This window comes from Microcaecilia unicolor, chromosome 1, assembly GCF_901765095.1.
Source record: "Microcaecilia unicolor chromosome 1, aMicUni1.1, whole genome shotgun sequence".
NCBI lineage: Eukaryota > Metazoa > Chordata > Amphibia > Gymnophiona > Siphonopidae > Microcaecilia > Microcaecilia unicolor.
Window position 1 is genome coordinate 174,456,497 of NC_044031.1, and position 24,221 is coordinate 174,480,717.

The 24,221-nt window shown below is 44.3% G+C and overlaps 1 protein-coding gene across 1 annotated transcript in view; it reads left to right on the forward strand.

Annotated features, from left to right (window-relative positions):
* The first annotated feature begins 350 nt into the window (after window positions 1-350).
* The window catches only part of LOC115460133 (oxidoreductase NAD-binding domain-containing protein 1-like), a 29,535-nt gene continuing 5,664 nt past the window's right edge, over window positions 351-24,221 (forward strand). Inside the window, exons 1-2 of the mRNA XM_030189976.1 lie at window positions 351-432; window positions 19,134-19,242. Coding sequence (XP_030045836.1) covers window positions 376-432; window positions 19,134-19,242 — 166 coding nt within the window. The 5' untranslated portion in view covers window positions 351-375. The remainder of the gene's footprint in view (window positions 433-19,133; window positions 19,243-24,221) is intronic.

The following is a 24,221-nucleotide window of genomic DNA, read 5'->3' on the forward strand; positions in this document are numbered from 1 at the left end:
AAAGTGCTTTGCTTGTACCGTGGAAAGGCGTTATATCAAAAATCCGTGACTCTTTTCATATCATTTGTGAGCCCTCTGGGGACAGAGAAAGTATCTGCATATGACGTATACAGTGCTGCGTACTTCTAGTAGCGCTATAGAAATAATTATTAGTAGTAGAATTTAAATTATTTCTCTTGTTTCTGTTTTAGTGTGTTCCTGGCTCAGAAGTAGCTTTGCGAATAGGAGGAGATTTCTTTTTTGATCCTCAGCCCTGGGAGTCTCCTGTGAACTTGGTACTGATAGCAGGGGTGTAGGAATTAATCCTTTATTGTCCATACTGCTCCATGTAGCCGATTTGCAATCAGCCCAACAGAGAGCAGAAAAAGGTTCGAAATGGGCACGGTGAAACTGTACTACAGTGCAAAAAATACAAGTGAACTGCTGTTTAAGGTAAAGTAAGAAGACCATATTCTGGTTACAGTGGTTTTTGTTTACTTTGTTTCAGGCTGATATTTATTTAAAAGTGCTTGGGCAGTCAACAACACTACTGACCACATTAAGTGTGTTTGGGGTTTGTTTTGTTTTTCAAATTGTGCAGCACTTGAAGGTCTAAATTAAAACTGTTATAGTCTCTACATGGTCAAGGTTATTGATACCGGGACAGGATTTGCAGCAGTGCTTCAAGTTATGATTTATTAAACTTGATATAACACGCTTTATGAGCACACAGCAGAAGGTTTATGATGCAGGTTGTGAATGCCAAAATTTGACAAGACAGAGTAAATACAAGAACAGCCAGAAACTGAGCTGGTAAACATACAGTAATTTCTGTGTTTAACTATAAATGTGTAAATAGTAGTATATGGTTTATGGTTTATTAGGTTTAATATACTGCTACTTTGTGATAACACAGCAGCGTTAGAGAGAAAGAGAACATCATTTGTGATAGAAAGATAAATAGTGTTTTGTTTTTAAATTCTTTTACTAATTCAAATCTAAAAAGACTGAGACAACATGTTCCCAGACCAACCACTACATCCCGACTTAAACAGAGAAGGCCTAATGAAACAAATAGGGTTCTAAGGCTGCTTTAAATTTTACAAAGGAGGATTGTGTTCGCAAGGTCAGAGGCCTAGAGTTCCATGGTATGGAGCTGCTCAATAAATTGTTGGTGTGTGGACTCAAGTGTATAGAACAAACAGGTGGTATGTTGAGATGATCATTGTGCAGTGACCGTGTGCTCTAGGTGGGATGTGTAGGGAAGCTGAATGGGATATTGTCGTAAAGTATCTTGTGTTAAGGTGAGAATCTTGTAGTGAATACAATATGGCAGAGCAGCCATTGATGATGATAATTTAGGAGGGGTATAGCATGATCATATCTTTTTGCATTACAAAAAAGACTAATGGCTTTATTTTGTATTGTTTTTAATCATTTGATTGCAAAGTGAGGTAGTCCAGTGTAAACTATGTTAAAGTAATCACGTCTTGAAACTATTAAAGTATAGAGTTTGTGTTTTCTGAGAGACTTCATCTAAATATGGGTGTATACATCAGTGATCTGTGGTTCAAAGGTGAGATTGTGATCTATTTTCACTTCCAAATCTGTCTTGGGGAATTAGGGTAATGGAAACATTGTTTAGGGTGAATAGTATAGTGGAGAGGATTGCCTATCTGATAACCAGGCAGTTACTGTCTTTGAAGGATTTAGCATTAGGCGATTCTCAAACAGCTTGCAATATGGTCCAGACAAGTCTGGATTCTGGAAAGCTTAATATCTTGGAGATTCAAGGATTCAATTAGGAGAGTATCTTCTTTGTAGTAGTAGGCATTGATTTCAAGGATCTGGATAAGTACAGTAAGTGGACTTAGGAAAATATGATATAGCAAAGGAGCAAGTACTGACCCTTGGAGTTTTCCACATGAAAGAGGATATTGAGATGATGTTAGTGAAGAATTGGACACCAAGAATTTTCTTCCAGATAAGAAAGAAAAAAAAACCCAAGAAAGCGCGCTGTTAAAGCAATCCTAATGAATCTCAGTCTGGCCAGGAGAACTGAATGATTGATCAGATCAAATGCTGCTGTAATATCCAGTGAAATAACCAGAGAGAGATCTCCATGATCGAATGGAGAGTGAACATTATTCATTAGAGGAGCAAGGGTAGCTTCAATATTGTGATGAGGCTGAAAGCTTGACTGCCTAGGATGTAGAATATTAAGGAATTCATCATGATGCAAAAGCTGTTGGATAACTATGTTTCTGCCAGTTTAGACAGGTAACAGAGGTTAGAGATGGGTTTATAATTAGATTATCTGCATTAATCCGTTTTAAGATTGGTCTGAGCAGGCTTCCAGGATGGGGGGAACGTCACCTAGTCAGACTGTTGTTAATAAGCAACAGAGATAGCGGGGCCTGACACTGTCTTGGGAACTTTAACCAGGTCAAGGGAACTGGATATAATTTTCTAAATACTAAGCGGATCACAATAAAATATCCATAAAAACTTTGCACAAATACAACAGTAAAATTTGACATAAAAAGTAAACCGAAAAGCTATCCCACACTATGCCTTTATTTCCATTATACCAGAGGATATGCAAACATAAACAAATAGGTCTTCAACAGCCTCTGAAATTGGGTCACATTCGTGGCCAAATGTCAGTACCCTGGCAAAAGTTATTCCACAAACGTGGTCCCGCAGTAGAAAATGCACCTACACTTGTCTCTGCATAATGCACTTTCCTCAGATTTACAATTACCAACTGAAATACTTTGATGTTTCACTTATATATACTGTCATCTACCAACACTTGCTTATTTCCGATCTGACGAAGAAGGGCAACCTTCGAAAGCTAATCAAGAAATGTATTAAATTATGTCCAATAAAAAAGGTATCATTTTATTTTATTTTCCATGTTTATTTTGTTTTATTTCTATTGATTACCTTTAAAAGTGGACTAACACGGCTACCACACCTCTCTACTCAAGAGGATTATGAAAACAACACATCAGTAGTCACGGAATTAAACACTGAGGAAATATCTAATGTCAAAAAATAATAAAATATTTCTCTTATCCATACCACAATGTAACTCACTGACACCAACAACCACCCCACACTGTGCTTTCCCCAAAACCCAAACTGAAATTAATCCAACCCACCAGTCCGAGCAACGTATTCACTCAATTGCCTCAACACCACTTTTTCCACCGATTTTCATCACAACTGGTAACACTGAAATGGAGTGATAAAGCGAATGCTACATACCTGTAGAAGGTATTCTCCGAGGACAGCAGGCTGATTATTCTCACTGATGGGTGACGTCCACGGCAGCCCCTCCAATCGGAACACTTTCTAGCAAAGTCCTTTGCTAGTCCTCGCGCGCCGATGCGCACCGCGCATGCGCGGCTGTCTTCCCGCCCGAACCGGCTCGTGCTGGCCAGTCTCATATGTAGCAAGACAAAGAGAAGGAAGACACAACTCCAAAGGGGAGGCGGGCGGGTTTGTGAGAACAATCAGCCTGCTGTCCTCGGAGAATACCTTCTACAGGTATGTAGCATTCGCTTTCTCCGAGGACAAGCAGGCTGCTTGTTCTCACTGATGGGGGTATCCCTAGCCCCCAGGCTCACTCAAAACAACAACCATGGTCAATTGGGCCTCGCAACGGCGAGGACATAACTGAGATTGACCTAAAAAATTTACCAACTAACTGACAGTGCAGCCTGGAACAGAACAAACATGGGCCTAGGGGGGTGGAGTTGGATTCTAAACCCCGAACAGATTCTGAAGCACTGACTGCCCGAACCGACTGTCGCGTCGGGTATCCTGCTGCAGGCAGTAATGAGATGTGAATGTGTGGACAGATGACCACGTCGCAGCTTTGCAAATCTCTTCAATAGTGGCTGACTTCAAGTGGGCTAACGCTGCCATGGCTCTAACATTATGAGCCGTGACATGACCCTCAAGAGCCAGCCCAGCCTGGGCGTAAGTGAAGGAAATGCAGTCTGCTAGCCAATTGGATATGGTGCGTTTTCCCACAGCCACTCCCCTCCTGTTGGGATCAAAAGAAACAAACAATTGGGCGGACTGTCTGTTGGGCTGTGTCCGCTCCAGATAGAAGGCCAATGCTCTCTTGCAGTCCAATGTGTGCAGCTGACGTTCAGCAGGGCAGGAATGAGGACGGGGAAAGAATGTTGGCAAGACAATTGACTGGTTCAGATGGAACTCCGACACAACCTTTGGCAAGAACTTAGGGTGAGTGCGGAGGACTACTCTGTTGTGATGAAATTTGGTGTAAGGGGCCTGGGCTACCAGGGCCTGAAGCTCACTGACTCTACGAGCTGAAGTAACTGCCACCAAGAAAATGACCTTCCAGGTCAAGTACTTCAGATGGCAGGAGTTCAGTGGCTCAAAAGGAGGTTTCATCAGCTGGGTGAGAACGACATTGAGATCCCATGACACTGTAGGAGGTTTGACAGGGGGCTTTGACAAAAGCAAACCTCTCATGAAGCGAACAACTAAAGGCTGTCCTGAGATCGGCTTACCTTCCACACGGTAATGGTATGCACTGATTGCACTAAGGTGAACCCTTACGGAGTTGGTCTTGAGACCAGACTCAGACAAGTGCAGAAGGTATTCAAGCAGGGTCTGTGTAGGACAAGAGCGAGGATCTAGGACATTGCTGTCACACCAGACGGCAAACCTCCTCCATAGAAAGAAGTAACTCCTCTTAGTGGAATCTTTCCTGGAAGCAAGCAAGATGCGGGAGACACCCTCTGACAGACCCAAAGAGGCAAAGTCTACGCTCTCAACATCCAATCGTCGAGATATGGGAACACGTGTACCCCCAGTCTGCGAAGTGCCGCTGCTACTACAGCCAAGCACTTCGTGAACACTCTGGGCGCAGAGGCGAGCCCAAAGGGTAGCACACAGTACTGGAAGTGACGTGTGCCCAGCTGGAATCGCAGATACTGTCTGTGAGCTGGCAGTATTGGGATGTGCGTGTAGGCGTCCTTCAAGTCCAGAGAGCATAGCCAATCGTTTTCCTGAATCATGGAGAGAAGGGTGCCCAGGGAAAGCATCCTGAACTTTTCTTTGACCAGATATTTGTTCAGGGCCCTTAGGTCTAGGATGGGACGCATCCCCCCTGTTTTCTTTTCCACAAGGAAGTGCCTGGAATAGAATCCCAGCCCTTCTTGCCCAGATGGCACGGGCTCGACCGCATTGGCGCTGAGAAGGGCGGAGAGTTCCTCTGCAAGTACCTGCTTGTGTTGGAAGCTGTAAGACTGAGCTCCCGGTGGACAATTTGGAGGTTTTGAGGCCAAATTGAGGGTGTATCCTTGCCGGACTATTTGGAGAACCCACTGATCGGAGGTTATGAGAGGCCACCTTTGGTGAAAAGCTTTCAACCTCCCTCCGACTGGCAGGTCGCCCGGCACTGACACTTGGATGTCGGCTATGCTCTGCTGGAGCCAGTCAAAAGCTCGTCCCTTGCTTTTGCTGGGGAGCCGAGGGGCCTTGCTGAGTCGCACGCTGCTGACGAGAGCGAGCGCGCTGGGGCTTAGCCTGGGCCACAGGCTGTCGAGAAGGAGGATTGTACCTACGCTTGCCAGAAGAGTAGGGAACAGTCTTCCTTCCCCAAAAAATCTTCTACCTGTAGAGGTAGAGGCTGAAGGCTGCCGGCGGGAGAACTTGTCGAAAGCGGTGTCCCGCTGGTGGAGCTGCTCTACCACCTGCTCGACTTTCTCTCCAAAAATATTATCCGCACGGCAAGGCGAGTCCGCAATCCGCTGCTGGATTCTATTCTCCAGGTCGGAGGCACGCAGCCATGAGAGTCTGCGCATCACCACACCTTGAGCAGCGGCCCTGGACGCAACATCAAAGGTGTCATACACCCCTCTGGCCAGGAATTTTCTGCACGCCTTCAGCTGCCTGACCACCTCCTGAAATGGCTTGGCTTGCTCGGGGAGCTTGTCCACCAAGCCCGCCAACTGCCGCACATTGTTCCGCATGTGTATGCTCATGTAGAGCTGGTAGGACTGAATTTTGGCCACGAGCATAGAAGAATGGTAGGCCTTCCTCCCAAAGGAGTCCAAGGTTCTAGAGTCCTTTCCCGGGGGCGCCGAAGCATGCTCCCTAGAACTCTTGGCCTTCTTTAGGGCCAAATCCACAACTCCAGAGTCATGAGGCAACTGAGTGCGCATCAGCTCTGGGTCCTCATGGATCCGGTACTGGGACTCGATCTTCTTGGGAATGTGGGGATTAGTTAGAGGCTTGGTCCAGTTCGCCAGCAATGTCTTTTTGAGGACATGATGCATGGGTACTGTGGATGCTTCCTTAGGTGGAGAAGGATAGTCCAGGAGCTCAAACATTTCAGCCTGGGCTCGTCCTCCACAACCACCGGGAAGGGGATGGCCGTAGACATCTCCCGGACAAAGGAAGCGAAAGACAGACTCTCGGGAGGAGAAAGCTGCCTTTCAGGAGAGGGAGTGGGATCAGAAGGAAGACCCTCAGACTCCTCGTCAGAGAAATATCTGATGTCCTCTTCCTCTTCCCACGAGGCCTCACCATTGGTGTCAGACACAAGTTCACGGACCTGTGTCTGCAGCCGTGCCCTGCTCGACTCCGTGGAACAATGGCCACGGTGGGAGCGTCGAGAGGTAGACTCCCTCGCCCGCACCGGCGAAGCTCCCTCCGCCAACGTAGTCGGGGAGCCTTCCTGGGAGCTACCGCAGTCGGTACCGCAAGCGGCACCGATGTCGGAGACCTCACCCCGGGCAATGGGCCAGCCGGCGCCTCGCTCGACGGTACCGTGGCGCAAGCACCCCTGGTACCGGAGGGGTAGGGCGCAACAGCTCTCCCAGGATCTCTGGGAGAACGGCCCGGAGACTCTCGTTCAGAGCGGCTGTGGAAAAAGGCATGGAAGCCGATGCAGGCGTCGATGTCAGAGTCTGTTCCGGGCGTGGAGGCTGTTCCGGTCTGTCCAAAGGGAGCGCATCGACACCTCTTGAACAGAGGGCGAGCGGTCCTCTCGGTGCCGATGCCTACTGGGTGCCGACTCCCTCGGCGACGCAGAGCTCTCGGTGCCGACACGGGAAGGGGACCGGTGACGATGCTTCTTCGACTTCTTGGGACGAAGCATGTCACCGGAGCTTCCCGGCACCGACGAGGAGGACGTAGAATCCAGCCGTCGTTTCCTCGGGGCCGAGGCCGAAGGAGGTCGGTCTCTGGGTGGCTGTACCGCAGGAGCCCTCAGGGTAGGGGAGACCCACCCGAAGGCTCACCGCCACCAGCAGGGGAATGGACAGCCCTCACCTGCACTCCAGACGAAGCACCCACCGTCCAACGACATCAGCAGACGAGGAGGTCTCGGTACCACCGACGCCGACGCAGCCCTCCGATGTCTCGGCCCCGATGCAGAGGGTCGATGCCTCGATTCACTCGATGCAATCGGGGGCGAGGATGAAGGTCCGGGCGCCGACGACGTCGAAGCAGTCGATACTCCCGTGCCGATGCCGACGAAGAGCCCAAGAACAAAACGTTCCACTGGGCCAATCTCGCTACCTGAGTCCGCTTTTGCAAAAGAGAACACAGACTACAGGCCTGCGGGCGGTGCCCAGCCCCCAGACACTGAAGACACGACGTGTGCCTGTCAGTGAGCGAGATTACCCGGCGCACTGGGTGCACTTCTTGAAGCCGCTGGAAGACTTTGATGTCATGGGCGGAAAAATCGCCGAGATCAAAACTCGAAATGGCGAAAATGGCACCACAAAAAAGGGGGAAAAACTTCGAATCGAGGCCTAAAAGGGCCTATCCCGACGACGAAAGAAAACTTACCGGGGCAAAACTAGAGGTACAGGAAGGGGAACAGACCGAAAAGGTCTCCTTCCGAACACCTTTTTTTTTTTTTTTTTAAAGCGAAGTCAAAAACGACGCGCGAGGTCAACTTTCGGGGCGCGAACGGCGAAACACGACCGTACCGAGCGCGGACAAAAGAAGACTGGCCGGCACGAGCCAGTTCGGGCGGGAAGACCGGTGTGCATCGGCGCGCGAGGACTAGCAAAGGACTTTGCTAGAAAGTGTTCCGATTGGAGGGGCTGCCGTGGACGTCACCCATCAGTGAGAACAAGCAGCCTGCTTGTCCTCGGAGAATTATTCATTACTTATCTAACCCCACTTTATTTTTCAATAAGGGTTTCACTGTGGCCAACTTCAGTGATGCTGGAATAACCCCCCCCCCCCCCCCCCCACACCCACACACATACAGGTGCCAGCTCACATGCCAGCTAGCTCACATCCACTGAAGAACATGGGGCCATTATTGCCTTAGTAGGTTTCAATGCTTGAAACACTAACACCATAACGGCCACAGATACATCCTGAAACGTTTCATACACACCCCTCCCCCTCCACATTCAACAATGGCTGCATTTGTGCACCAACAACAGGCTATCCAAATCTCCTAACCAAAGCTTCAGTTTTCTCCCTCAAAAACTCCCCAGACTAGCATGCATCAATCATAAGTACATACGTATTGTCATACTTATGGAGTGGAGGAGTGGCTAGTGGTTAGGGTGGTGGACTTTGGTCCTGGGGAACTGAGGAACTGAGTTCGATTCCCACTTCAGGCACAGGCAGCTCCTTGTGACTCTGGGCAAGTCACTTAACCCTCCATTGCCCCATGTAAGCCGCATTGAGCCTGCCATGAGTGGGAAAGCACGGGGTACAAATGTAACAAAAAACAACAACAACAAAAATACTGGGACAGACCAAAGTCCATCAAGCCCAGCATCCTGTTTCCAACAGTGGCCAATCCAGGTCACAAATACCTGGCAATCCCTAAAAAGTACAAAACATTTTATACTGCTTATCCCAGAAATAGTGGATTTTTCCCAAGTCCAATTTAATAATGGTCTATGGACTTTTCCTTTAGGAAGCCTTCCAAACCTTTTATAAACTCTGCTAAGCTAACTGCCTTTACCACATTCTCTGGCAACGAATTCCAGAGTTTAATTACACGTTGAGTGAAGAAACATTTTCTCCGATTCATTTTAAATTTACTACTTTGTAGGTTCATCGCATGTCCTGTAGGAGTATTTACCTGAGATCTCACCTTTGCTGGTCATGTCCTATACAGCCATTGTTATAACAATATGAATGTTACAGCTTGTGGCCTGTATGCATCAGTAACCATCAGAATCCAGCTTGGTTACAGAAAGGAAATTTACTGCTGAGCATTCCAAGATGACTTCATCCAAGGACTTATTCTTTGTTGCAAACTAGCCCAGTTATCTCCTGGGAAGATTGAAGGAGAGCCACACATGGCTCCAGGATTATGGGATCAGACAGGGATGTTTGCATGCCATTGATACTACAACAAAGGCTCGCTTCATGACCAAGAAGCTGGCTGGACATTAGTACACCATCTGTGATTGGCCCACACATATCATCTGACCGATGGATGCCAAAAGTTTGGACTGACGAGGAGAAGGAGAGAGAAAAGACGACCAGAAGACTTGCAGTTGGATAGAAGACTCTGAAAGAGCAAGAGCCTGATTTCCTAATCACCAGTGTACTGCATACCTTGTAACAAACTCACAAGGTTAGCTCAGTTACGATACGGCCTTACTTAATGACTGTGTCATCTGCCTCCAGAATACAGATCTCAGACTTATTCCTGGACTGAGAGACTCGCTGAGGTTTCAGCTTGAGTCTCAGAAGAGGAATCCGCTTCTTTATCATTGGAAGTCTGCCACAAACTGCAGGGTGAGATAACAGGATTTACTACATATGGTCATGGGAATAATTAGTCCTTGGCTTTTTTCTGAGACAGATGGGTTGTATGTCATGACTTATGGTCTATGAATTTAGCTGCTAACTGTATTTTGCATAAGACGTGTGGTGTAACTTCTCATAATCATTAGGATATCAGTACTGTGATTGGTTGTGTAATTACTCATTTAGTTAGTCCATTAGGATAATCATATGTCATTATCTATATTTTGGTGATAATCTATTTTTATAGCAAGTTATTTTGTATTTTGCTTGGCATTGTGCTTAAGAACTATTTATATATATATATTTCTTTACCTAATAAATAATATATATTCCATTTGTGGCATTGTTCCTTTTTCCAGCACAACTAGCTTGCCGTTGGGCCAAAGAGGTACGCTTCCCCTAGACACATGTCCAGAATAAATGCTATTTAGTAGTGTTCTGTCAGCTAAGTACCTCTAGATGTATATTGGGAGTTGTTCTCCTGTATATAGCATACCTATATATTGGTGGCCCACCCTTTTCTTACAGTCCCTTAGTCCTAGTGTTTTTGGAAAGCGTAAACAGATGCTTCACGTCTACCCGTTGAACTCCACTCATTATTTTATAGACCTCTATCATATCTCCCCTCAGTCGCCTTTTCTCCAAGCTGAAGAGCCCTAGCTACTTTAGCCTTTCTACTACTAATACTACTCAACATTTCTAAAGCGCTACCAGACTTACGCAGCGCTGTACAGTCAAACATGAAGAGACAGTCCCTGCTCAAAAGACTTACAATCTTTCCTCATAGGGAAGTCGTCCCATCCCCTTTATCATTTTCGTCGCCCTTCTCTGCACCTTTTCTAAGTCCACTATAACTTTTTGAGATGCGGCAACCAGAAATGAACACAATATTCGAGGTGCAGTCGCACCATGGAGCGATACAAGGACATTATAACGTCATTTTTGATTTTCATTCCTTTCCTAATAATACCTAACATTTCATTTGCTTTCTTAGCTGCAGCAGCAGCACACTGAGCAGAAGGTTTTAACGTATCATCAACGACGACACCTAGATCTCTTTCTTGGTCAGCAACTCCTGACGTGGAACCTTGCATGATGTAGCTATAATTTGGTTTCCTCTTTCCCACATGCATCACTTTGCACTTGCTCAAACCTAAACCTCACAGTCCCAACATTCTTTCCTACTAAACTATTTACAACATAACAATTCCTTCAGCTGATTCAATGCTTCTCTCACCTTTTTCTGATTAATACTCATTCTTTACACTCTCACCAATAACTAAATATTCTTTAAATTTTATCCTATAACTCCGATAATCTCCTTATCTCTAGATTTCCTTCAAACCCACTGGCTGTCTCAATTCCCGCTCTATCCCAAAGTACCTGACTTCCAAGGACATAAGAATAGTCATTTCTTCAACCATTCCCAGATCTTCAATATTGAACCTAGGCAACACCACTCCCTTTTCAAATCCAGAATTTCAAACCTAGGACATACCTTCATTGACTTTGCATGATACTGCTCCTTCCTTACCATTCACTGCACATCCACACTAAACACCAAAACACAATGATCGGACCACCCCGCCTTCAAAACCTGAACTGACTCTAACATATGCATTTGTAACTTATAGTCATTCATTCATTTAAGTACTTACGTACTGCTTAGACCTATATATGATAGAAAAATAAGATTCAGCATGTGTCCTGCTTCATGCGTTGACTCACACACTACTTGTTGCAAGGACCACACTGCCAGTGCCTCAAAAAGTATATGACTAGTTCCCCCAGACACATCTACACCAGGATCTAATGGCAAATTAAAATCTTCTAAAATATATAGCTTATTTTTTATTTATTTGTAGCAGTATTTATATCCCAGATTTTACAAACAGGTTTGGTTCGATGTGGTTTACAAATTTGGTTAGTTAGTGAAGTAGAGAGTTACATTTTAGGATGATGGTTGGGGGTAAGAGTGACAAGAGAGTTACATTTTAAGAGAGATTTTAGCGAGGTGCATATTAAGAGAGTAGTTAGATCCATAGAGGGTTGAGAGAGAGGACTTGGTTATGGAGATGGGGGTAGTGGTTGACGTAGGGAGTGGTAGGTTTAATTGGTTGACTTATGGGGGGGTTGGGGGTCAGCTAGCATGTATGTTTTTGTTGTTTGTAGGTAGGACTTTTTTGAATAGGTAGGTCTTGAAGTGTTTCCGAAAGTTGGTGTACGGTGTTAAGGACCTTAGTGACTTGGAAGGGCATTCCACAAGGGAGCTTTGGTAGGGGAAGTTAGCTGAATGAATGGACTTGTAGATTAGCTTGTGACACGGGGGTAGTGGAGGATCAGGTAGTTCCTCGTTTCCTTCAGGGTGTTTTTGAGGGGTAGGATGATCATGTTTGAGAGGTATGTGGGTGCTTCACCGAGAGCTATGAGCCAGACCATTGTACAGAGTTTGAAGGTTATCTGGGCCTTGATAGGGAGCCAGTTGAGTGCTTGTAGTAGGGTGGCCCTTTCATATTGTGTCTTCCTCAGAATGAGTCTGGCTGCTGTATTTTGGGCAGTTTGGAATCTCTTTATGATTTGCTCTTTGCAACCTGAGTAGATGCATTGCAGTAGTCTTAAGTGTGTGAGGACTAAAGATTATACTATGAGTCGGAATACTTTTGTGGTGAAGTTATTTCTAATTCTCCTTAGTTTCCACATTATGTGGAAAGTGTTCATTACTCTACCTTTGTGACCTGGGGTTTGAAGGTTTAATTTTTGATCGATGATCGTTCTGTTGTGAATTTAGGGGTCCAGAGCTCCCCAAGAAGGCTGGAGTGACCTTAGATCTGACTCCATCTCTAAATAGCACTAGTACCGGGGTAATCAAGGAGTTATGAAGTTCTAAAAGGAATTGCCACTAAGAGAGACGTTAGGTCTAAGAAAAGATACCAGCCTTATGACAAACTGGATTTAGATTACAAGTTATACAATGCAGTGAAAGATAGCCTGATACAGCAAAAGCATTTATACTTACAGCCTTTCATCATTAAGTGAAGCCCACAAATCATCATTTGGAATGAGGAGTTTATTTGCCAAGGTACAAGTCAAATCAGTGATTGACAACAGGCACGTACAATCAATTAATTATAGGAATATAATAATCCAGCTGCAAACAGGTGTTAATTCCTAATCTTTTATAATTTCTTTTACCAATTAAAGGTTTTACAAGGGAAAGCAATTAGGTAATTTGTCAATTCTGCTGGTCACATTGGTTTCCCTTGGAGAGAGAGTGCCAACCCTTCTCTCTCTAACTTAAACCAGGAAATACCCTGATTTTTATAGGTGCCCTCAGGATATGGATAATATGACAGTAGATATACCTGATTGGATCTATGCTAATGTCATGGTTGTCACTGATTGGCTCATGCTAATGAGTAGCTTCTATCTTGCTAACATGGTTTTGTCTTTAGCTCGCTTGACCACAAATCTTAAGCAAGACCCTGCATCCAGCTACACCTTTCCTTTCTCACACCATGGCTGACCACAATCCTGCTCACAGGAAAGTCTCATTTCTCAACTTGTTTTTCTAACTTACATTAGAGAAAATTCCACTTTGCAACAGATGCGGCTTCCATTTTGTGCTGGGGCTATGTGGTTATATTGTGTATGGTGGTTTGTTTGTGGGGTGATGTTAGTACCAGGAATTGGGTCTTATCTCTGTTGAGCTTGAATGCGGTTGCCCAGTTTTTTAGTGTGTTTAGGCCTGCTCTGATTTCTTCTGTGATGTCATTAATGTCGCTTTCGAAAGGGATAAAGATGGTCACATCGTCTGCGTAGGTGAATGGGTTGAGACCTTGGTTGTCAAGTTTTTCGGCTAATGGGGTCATCATGATGTTGAATAGTATAGGGGAGATGAAGGATCTCTGTAGGATTCCTCATCGTGCTGTCCAGGTGGAAGATAGTTCATTGTTCATATTGACTTGGTAAGATCTCTTGGTCAGGAATTTCTCAAACCATTTGAGTACTGTTCTGCTTATGCCGATCTTGTTGAGTATTTGGATAAGGATGCAGTGGCCGACCATATCGAAGGCCGAGGACATGCCGAATTGTAGTAGCAGTATGTTTCCGCCCTGGCTGATTTCTCTTCTGAAATTGGTGATCGGGGTGTTGAGTGTGGGTTCTGTGCTGTGTCGTGATCTGAAGCCAGATCGAGAATCATGTAGTATTGAGAAGTTGTTCAAGTATTCAGTGAGTTCTTTGACTATGCATTCCAATATCTTAGCAATGAGGTTAATGGAGGCAACTGGGTCCTGTATTTTTTGACATTGCTTTGGTTAATTTAGGGGGTTTTGGGATCGGTGTTAGAATGATGTCCCTCTTTTCCGTAGGAAGATGCCGGCGGCTAACAGTTGGTTAGGTAGGCTGTTATGCTGTCAAGGAAATGGGCGGGATGTTCTTTTAGTAGGTAGCTAGGGCATGTGGTCTAGTGAGTAGTGGGATTTGGTAGTTTTGATTGAGCAGTTGCCACACTAAAGCTGTGTTTGGGGGTGAAAATAGATGACCATGATCTGTCGGCACCAAGTGTTTACCTTTCCTGGTAAGTGCATCCTGAAACCGATCTAGGTCTGGTCATCTTTTTGGAAGGAGGCTCTTATTACTACTATTTGATCTTCAAATAGTTGGCTAGTTTTTGTGCTCCCGGTGAATTTTCCGATTCGCAAGTCAGTAGGTTTGTGGACGTAAGCAAGTTGTAGTTGTTTTGTTTTTGTTTTTATAATCGGATCCAATTAGTTGTTTGTAGGGATTGAATTTGATTTTCCCTCAGTTTTGTTTTGTACTGTCATGATTTCTGATTTGCATTTTGTTTTGTTTGTTGTCTGTTTTGTGTTTTTTTGCCAAGTCATTCTAATTTATCTGCATTCTTTTTGTTTTCTTTAGTTCGTTGTTGTCCATGGATTTGCCTTGTTTCTGGTGGTTTTCTTAGTTTCGAGAGTGCTATGATATGGACGATCTGGCATCTGTTCTCCCAGGATGATAGGAACGCGAGGTGTTATGGGGGAGGGGGACCAAGAATTAGAATAGATGTTGGTCCAGAAGGTTTTGTTGTCAGTTATGCCTCTGGATTCAGAAGTTGTATGGGTGGTTGAGGTTTGGGAAGAGGCCTCTTTCCAGTTGAGAATGGCGAGTAGTTTTGAAGTGGTCGGACCATGGTGTTTCTTTCCCATTTTAGATCGTTGTGCGCTAGGTGAAGAGTTTCTGTGAATTTATATGCTATTAAATCGAGTGTGTGGCCTTTGTTGTGGGTTGGTTGAGAGGGAGGGTATTGGAAGTTCCATTGATGGAGGAAGTTGTGGCATTCTTGGTGTTTGCATGGTTAGCGTTTTCTAGGTGTATGTTGAGATCTCTGAGAAGTAGTTTGAGTGGATATGCATGTGTTGGAGGTGACGTCGATGAATTCCTGGTGGGTTTCTGACCATTTCCTGATGGTCTGTAGAAGAGGATGCAGCATAATTGATCTTGGAGGGTGGCATCTTGTATTGGTGCATGATGGTATTTTGAGTTGGGGAGAGCTGAATTGGAGATGAGTTCTGTTGTAGAGGAGGATTTGAAGATAACTACTATTCTGCCCCCTTTTTTCTTCTCTCATAGTGTGTATGATTTTGTATCCTGGGGAGCATATTGCATTTAGGATGGGGTCATTTCAAGTTGGATCCATGTTTCTCTAATGAATAGTAGCTCCTAGTTTTCCTCCTCTATCCATTCTTTGATAGTTTTGTTTTGTTAACCACTGATCTGGCATTTAGGGTGTATGATTGGTATTGGTAGGTAATTGAGGGTTTGAGGCGCTGTTGCAGTGAATTTTGATGAGGTTGTGTTTGCCAGTTTTGTTTGGTTTTGTATTTCTATTTTATTTAACTTCTCATTCTGTGGGTTTGGGGTCTGTAGCTGTTGTATGGAGATGTTAGATCGTGATGTAGGTGTGTGATGATATGCTGTTATGATAGGTATGGGATATGATTGGGATGCTGTATAGATTGTTTGTGTGGAGGTTGGGTGTGGTGGAGGTGGGGGGAAATGAGTATAGTGAATAGGATACATTTCGGGTATATGCGTTTGTTAGTATCTGGTGTTTGACATTTTCGTCAGTGGATTTGTTTTTTTGCATTGAGGGTTCTGTTGTTGGTTAGTAACGTCAGTTAGTGTTGGGGCTGTTATAGTTGGAGTTGTCCTAGGTTGGATGGAGGGTAGTGGTATGAAGTGGATATCAAGGTGTTTGCTTTTGTTTTGTTGGAATCTGCTTTTTCTTAGAGGGCAGAACTGGAGATACTCTATTTGTTTCTATAGGTAGTTGTAGTGGAGGATATCTCTGTAGGGTAGTACATCCAAGACTAAATAAAATCCAACAAGGTAGAACAATCAGCCCTCAAAATCCTCAGAGGGCAATACATCACACAACAAGCCCACTAAAACATCCCCTCATTCTGCAGACTGGTCAACCACCAACTTAAAACTCAAACACTGCTTAAAAAAAAAATCACTCTTCCTCCTTTCTTAATATCTCTATAAGCCCATTCCCATGTGTATCCCACACAACCCCAGATCAATTTTAAGCAACCAAGATTCAGTCACACACAAATTATCCAACAGACGTCTTGTTCCTAACAGACCTTATTTTCACCAAACCCACCTTCAACCCATCCCTTCCAACCCACACCTTAGAAACTATTAGTTTTAAAGCAGAAGTAACCCCTAACCCTCCACCCACTCCTCTTCATAAACCCCAGATCCCCATACTTCTCACATCCACACATCTCGTCTATTAGTGCCATACTCCAACTCTAACCCACCCCACTCTCTTCCTCACCAACCTCCCAACACAAACAAGCACAAATCTAGGCTCCCAAAGCCTGCCCCAAGGAGCTCCTTAGTCGTGCTGCTTTGTCGGCGTGACAAGGGAGGCCCTTGCTTCTCCAACACTGCCCTGCTGCTCTTCACACATCCCACACCAGATTGGCCAGTAGAAGGGAGAGGGGTGGAGCCGCGATGCAGGGAGCAGCGAATCAGCACAACACGGGGAATGCACAGCAGCAGGAACAGAAGGCCCGGCCCCTCGCGTATCATAATAGTGACGTCAGGGAGAGGGGAGGAGCTGTGATGCGGGGAGCAGCGAGTGACCAATGTGGAGGGGGAGGAGGAGGAGCCGTGATGCAGGGAGCAGCGAGTGTCCAATGTGGAGGGGGAGAGTAGGGAAACACGCAGAGCATGTTTCCCTACTCCTCCCCCTGCCTAGGAAACCAATTTAGTGCTGAAATCCATAGGGGAGGGGGACACCTGTGGAAGACTGACTCCCAAAACATTAATTGCAGGAAGCCAATACCTTGCTAGCGCCCGTTTTAATTGGTTTCCAGAAACGGGCCTTTTTACTAGTTTACCTATAAATGACTGAAGCATAATTTATAAGGCTTTCAAGGATTCTTCATAAAGAATTAATATGGTTTGATTGCTAGCTGTATTTGTTTTTTGAGATTGTTACAGTTTGTTTAATGTTTTTGTGATGTTAATTTGGAAATATAAAGTACTTGGTAAGAAATGTTCCAGATATGTATTTCTAGTAGGGCTGTTCATTTAATGTGCCTTAACCTCGATTAATTGCATTACTTTTAACTTGCGCAGATAATTTTAACTCGATTAATCTCATCGTTCTCTCTCCTACCACTGCCCCTCTCCCTCCCCAGTGCTCCTGCAGCTTTTTCTCTCCTACCTGCCACCATATACTGGCAGCCTTTTCTCTCCTGCAAACCCCACTCTCTGGCATCTCATTCCGCCCGCGCCATCACCCTCCAAACTTGCCTTGTACACACAGCAGCATTAAGCACACGCTGCTCCACTCCTCTCTGTAACCTGAGCCCTCCCTTTCTAGTGTCCCACCTTCTCTGATGAAACTTCCTGTTTCCTGCTGCAGGAGTCAAACGCTAGAGAGAAGAGAGGAGATGGTGTCCACAGGGTGGGAGGAGAGACCAGAGGAGATGGTGCCTATGGAGGGGAGGAAAGACAGAAGGAAAGAGGAGAATGGTGCCCATGGGTGAAGGGGAAGGGAAGGGATAGAAACAAGATGGGTATAAGGAGGAAGAAAAATGGCAGAAAGTTGAATTTGAAAGATGTTATAGGGGAAGAAGTGAAGAAGAGAGGAGGAGAGAAAAGAAATAGAGGAGAGAGGAGGCCTTGAAAATAGAGTTCAGATCACAGACAGAGGAACAGACCCAGAGACAGAATAAAATAAAAGTAAAATCACCAGACAACAAAGGTAAGAGAAATGATTTTATTTTCAGTTCAGTAACTGAAGTACAGTATGTCAGTGTTGAGAATTGACATCTGCAGTCTATATTTTGCACTATATAGGTGAAAATGTGAGGGGGACACTCTATGCTATTAATCATGCAATTAAAAACTTTTAATCGGTGAACTGCCCTAATTTCTAGGCAAGTATTGGTGTGCATTTTTTATGTATGTTTATAGAAGAAGTCATAAAATGACAATATTCTTCCTTCCTACTCTGCTCTTCTGACACTCCCAGGCTGGTTCTGGTACCTTGTCTGTTTCTTGTAAAGAACAGAACATGGGCATACTGTATGTAACAGAGCTTGTACTGGGGTTTTTTTTTAACCTTTCAAACAATTTTTATTGATGAATGCACATGTTAAACATTTCCATATCAATCAGTATAAATCTGGTGATGAACAATTCAAACTTGTACTAATACATCTTAATTTCTATCAAAGTTTTTTTTTTTTCCCAAACATTTCCCCCCTCCCGGGTTTTTTTTTTTAATTTGAGAAGTTAATTCAGGTTTTACAGTGTACTGATTTCAGCAGAATTGTTCAGTGACAGCAGAAGGCTTATATGTGTGACAGACAATGCTTTATTCTTTGTATGCATCCTTGCAGCTGTAGCTGTTGAAAAGCATGCACCGCATCTAATAATAAATGGTACAGTGCATCAGTGAGAGGATGAGGATGCCAGACTTCAAGTACCCGATCTGAGCATTTTAACACAGTGATCTGAATGTGACGAGATTCAGCTGATACAGAAACAAGCTGACATCTTTACAGTTGCCTAGAAGTAAATCAACGGAAGTGGTGGTTATAGACGGCTAAACTGTTGTTTAGTTACTATTACTTGTAAAAGCAGTATTGGTTGTAGGCACATTCATATTCTAATTAAGGAAAAATATCTGTGTTGTATAGTTTGAGCCTTCATTTTGGTATTGTATTGTTCTGATATTTGAGGTGCGTCAAGGTACCTAAATTTTGGTGATACTGTTCATTTGCTGATTATGTGCTTGTTGATTTCACAATGTGCCTTAATCCATGAATTTTTTAAATTTTCAGAAAAAGATCCTAAATTTGATAAACAAGTTTCCTGGAAAGATCTCATGTAGTTTCCATGTTACGCAACAGACAGCACAAGTTTGTGAGGAGCTACAACCATATACCACGGGTGAGTCCTATAGTTGTTCTAAAGGCATCTTTAAAAAATCCAGACCGAACTAATAGGATGTGTTCTTGAAAGTAAAGGTCAGTGGTACGGAAGAGTGAGGAGAATTCAAGCATTTTGATTTCTGACTTAGATAGAAAAATACATAAATAATACTCACAAGAAGAGTTGAATCAACACAAGGACATAAGTAGTGAGAAGAATTGCTATTCCAGGGTTTCAACTACTTATTGGTTTGTGCACCAGTCTATCCTGAATATTCAGTATCCACATCCATCTCACAAATGGAGTTTAGGCAGTGACAGAGCTACCAGGTTATTTTAAAGGTGACCCATTGGAGGGGAGAAGTAGAATTTCAATAGAGTTCTGCTGAATTCTGAATGTGGGGAAAGGAGGTGATTATAAAGCTTACAACAATAAGATAAAAACAATATAGAAGGTGCCACATCCCCATTATGCAGGAATTTCTAAATCTTGGCTAACTCTTATGTTCAAAGGTTATTGATGACTTATGTAGAACCATACTATCCAACATTATAAACAGTCAAAATAGCATAGCATAAAAGACACATGAAGATCATAGAATGAGAATATCTGTCATCAAACATTTTCTCAAGTATATCCCCCTCAGCCCTACCCTTATGCCTCCCTCTACCCTCTATATTCCAGAGAAATTATATTTGTAAAGGATCCCACACCAACGGTTACTGTACAATATAATGACCATACTATGCTTAACTAGGATCAATCAACTAAACAGAGTCCCTCCCCCCTTTCCCCCAAGCCAGCCTTTCAGTCAAAGAGGTTGGTAAATAACATAACTCCCTTGAGATAATGAACTAGTTTAAATATACTAGGATAATTCCAACATAGAGAGATTGGTCTGGACTCTTATAGCCTACTTTTATCAAAGAAATCTTGGCTAACTCTTAGATGTATTTTAGGTTGCTAATTAAATTTACATATACAGCATAGATGAGGCTCACATGGTATTTTTCTAGTTCTAGAGGGGTACATTTTTTGAAAATTTTTAATACCTGGTTCCCTTTTGCTGTAATGTATGTTTGGAACCCTTTACCCTCCTTTATTAGATTGGAGTGCACTTACTTGATATTTTGCAAGAAATTGATAACTTTGCTTTTGAAAACTGACAAGGTTATTTTCTTTTACATGTAACTTTGGGTTATTTATTGTTCTGTGTAACTTACTTATCTTTTATAAAGAGCTGTGAACCTGCAAAGGGATACTGCGGTATATAAATGATACATCGACATTCAGTTTGTGGAAGTTGGAAGAGAATGGCTTTTGCCAAATTGTCAAACAGTACTGACAACAGATGTATCCAAACTGGGTTGGGGAGTCCATTTAGATGAGTTGTGGTTCTCCCCGGAAGCTTTATCATATACATTTCATAGAATTAGCGGCAGCCTGGAAAGCTCTAAAGGCTTTCAAAGATTGGTTGGCCAACAAAATTGTGTTGTTACATATGTTTGTATTATGTCAACAAAAACAGAAAGCAGCAGTCGTACCTCCTGCGTTGGGAGACTGTCAGGAGTGGATCTGGGTGTGGACAGAATGACTTCAGGGCCACTTACCTGGCAGAGATGAACAGTGCATTTACCACCAGCATGTAGAAGGGAAACCCATCTCTGTACAGCCTTTACTTGTTAGATTCATGGAAGGCTTCTCCTTTACAGCCTTCTCCGGGGTGACTCCCAGGTCCGCTCCACTCAGGACCTCTGCTCTAGGTGCCGCGCAGGGCATTTTTCTCTTTACATTTATTTTCCTCTCGGTTACTATTTATGGCTCCAGTACACTTTTCTTCTTGGTACTGTCCCTTCCTAATCTGTTTCTCCATCTGAAACCACTGTACACTGCAGGAACACATTGTCCACCCTCTGTATTCATCATCTCACCATCTCTTTATTCCTCTTCCTTTTTCTCAGCTCTCAACCTTCAACATTTCCTTCCTTCTATTCATCCATCTCGCCTTCATCACTGTCGTCGTACCTCTCCTACTTTTCTCTGTATTCTTTTGCTCCTTCTCCTGCTCACCGCTGGGGACATTAATCCCAATCCTGGTCCTCCACATCAGCTCTCATCCTATTTGTGCAGGTCTCACCGTGATATCTCCAATCTAATTTCTGTTCTTCTCCTCCCCCCCTCCTTCCCTGCCTTTCTCTTGTGCTCTGTGGAATGCCCACTCTGTCTGTAACAAACTTTCCTACATCCATGACCTCTTTATCTCTCGTACTCTCCATCTGCTTGCCCTAACTGAAACTTGGCTTTACCCTGAAGACTCTGCTTCAGTCGCAGCCCTATGCCATGGAGGTTATCTTTTCTCCCATACTCCTCGCCCGGTTGGCCGTGGAGGTGGTGTCGGGCTACTACTTTCACCCTCTTGTAGATTTCAACCTCTTCTTCTACCTTAGTCTCACTGTTTTTCTTCCTTCGAAGTCCACTCCATCTATTTGCTCCTCTACCTCTCCGAGTAGCAGTTATTTATCGACCCCCTGATAAGTCCGTTTCTTCCTTTCTCACTGACTTTGATGCTTGGCTTTCCTTCTTTCTTGAACCTTCAGCTCCTTCCCTCATTCTTGGGGATTTTAACATTCATGCTAATGATCCCTCTGACTCTTATGCTTCTCAGTTTCTTGCTTTAACATCCTCTTTCAATCTTCAACTGTGTTCCACTGCCCCCACTCACCAGAATGGCCACTGTCTTGATCTTATCTTCTTCTCAAACTGCTCACTCTCCAGTTTCTGTGCCTCAACTCTTCCCCTCTCTGACCATCATTTGATAACTTTCACACTTAAACACCCTCCTCCCCAGTCCCGTCCAACCTTAATACATTTAGGAATCTTCAGGCTATTGACCCTTCTACTCTGTCCTCCAATCCTCTCTACCACTATGTTATCCAAGTCTGTCAATGAGGCTGTCTCTTCCTATAATACTAATCTGTCCTCTGCTCTGGATACTCTCGCTCCTCCCATTCCCCGTTCTGTAAAACATACCAAACACCAGCCTTGGCTGACCTCTAGAATCCGCTACCTATGTTCCTGTGCCCGCTCTGCAGAACGCCTTTGGCTGAAATCCCGTGCCCATGCTGACTTCATACATTTCAAATTCTTGCTGACCTCCTTCCAGTCTGCTCTTTTACTTGCCAAACAGGACTTTTACATCCAGTTGACAAATTCTCTTGGCTGAAACCCTCGACGTCTCTTTGCCACACTTCTCCTCAAAGTGCCTTCACCTCCAACTCCCCCCTTCACTTTCTCCCCAGACTCTGGCTGAGTTCTTTCATGATATGGTTCACAAGATTAAACTTGAATTCTCAACCAGGTCACCTCCAACTCTCCTTCCCTTAGTCCATTCTCTCAACCCTCCAACCCCTGCCTCCTTTTCTTCCTTTTCTGAAATCACTGAAGAGGAAACTACACATCTTCTTTCCTCCTCAAAACTAACTACCTGTTCCTCTGATCATATTCCCACCCATCTACTTAAAAGGGATGACAGTAGGAGACATAGTGTTATCTGTCATATCCTCAATCTTTCACTGTCCACTGCGACTGTTCCTGATGCCTTCAAACATGCCATGGTCACACCACTCCTTAAAAAAAACCTTCATTGGACCCTGCCTGTCCTTCCAACTATCGCCCCATCTCCCTCCTCCCTTTCCTATCCAAGATACTTGAATGTGCTGTTCACCGCCGTTGCCTTGACTTTCTTTCATCTCAAGCTATTCTTGATCCACTTCAATCTGGCTTTCGTCCCCTTCATTCAACTGAAACAGTGCTTGCTAAAGTCTCCAATGATCTGTTCCTGGCCAGATCCAAAGGTCTCTATTCTATCCTCATCCTCGATCTATCTGCTGCTTTTGACACTGTTGATCACAGCCTACTCCTTGATACACAGTCCTCACTTGGATTTTAGGGCTCTGTTCTTTCCTGGTTTTCTTCATATCTCTCCCATCGTACTTTTAGCGTATACTCTAGTGGATCCTCCTCTACTTCTATCCCACTGTCAGTTGATGTACCTCAGGGATCCGTCCTGGGACCTCTTCTTTTCTCCATCTATACTTCTTTCCTTGGTACTCTGATCTCATCCCATGGTTTTCAGTATCATCTTTACGCTGATGACTCCCAGATCTACCTCTCCACACCAGAAATCCAGGCCAAAGTATCAGCCTGCCTGTCTGACATTTCTGCCTGGATGTCTCAGCGCCATCTGAAACTAAACATGACCAAGACTGAGCTTCTCATCTTTCCCCCTAAACCAACCTCTCCTCCCCCCCTATTCTCTATTTCTGTGGATAACAATCTCATCCTTCCTGTCTCATGAGCTCGTAATCTTGGGGTCATCTTCGACTCCTCCCTCTCCTTCTCTGCACATATTCAGCAGACTGCTAAAACCTGTCGTTTCTTTCTCTATAATATCAGCAAAATTCACCCTTTCCTTTCTGAGCACACTACCAGAACCCTCATCTACACTCTCATCACCTCTCGCTTACACTATTGCAACTTGCTTCTCACAGGTCTCCCACTTAGCCATCTCTCTCCTCTTCAATCTGTTCAAAATTCTGCTGCATGACTAATATTCCACCAGTGTCGTTATGCTCATATTAGCCCTCTCCTCAAGTCACTTCACTGGCTTCCTATCCATTTCTGCATACAGTTCAAACTCCTCTTATTGACCTATAAGTGCATTCACTCTGCAGCTCCTCAGTATCTCTCCACTGTCATCTCTCCCTACATTCCTCCCTGGGAACTCCGTTCACTGGGTAAATCTCTCTTATCTGCATCCTTCTTCTCCACTGCTAACTCCAGACTCCGTTCCTTTTATCTTGCTGCACCATATGCCTGGAATAGACTTCCTGAGCCGGTACATCAAGCTCCCATCTCTGGCCGTCTTCAAATCTAAGCTAAAAGCCCACCTTTTTGATGCAGCTTTTAAATCCTAACCCTTATTCCACTTGTTCAGA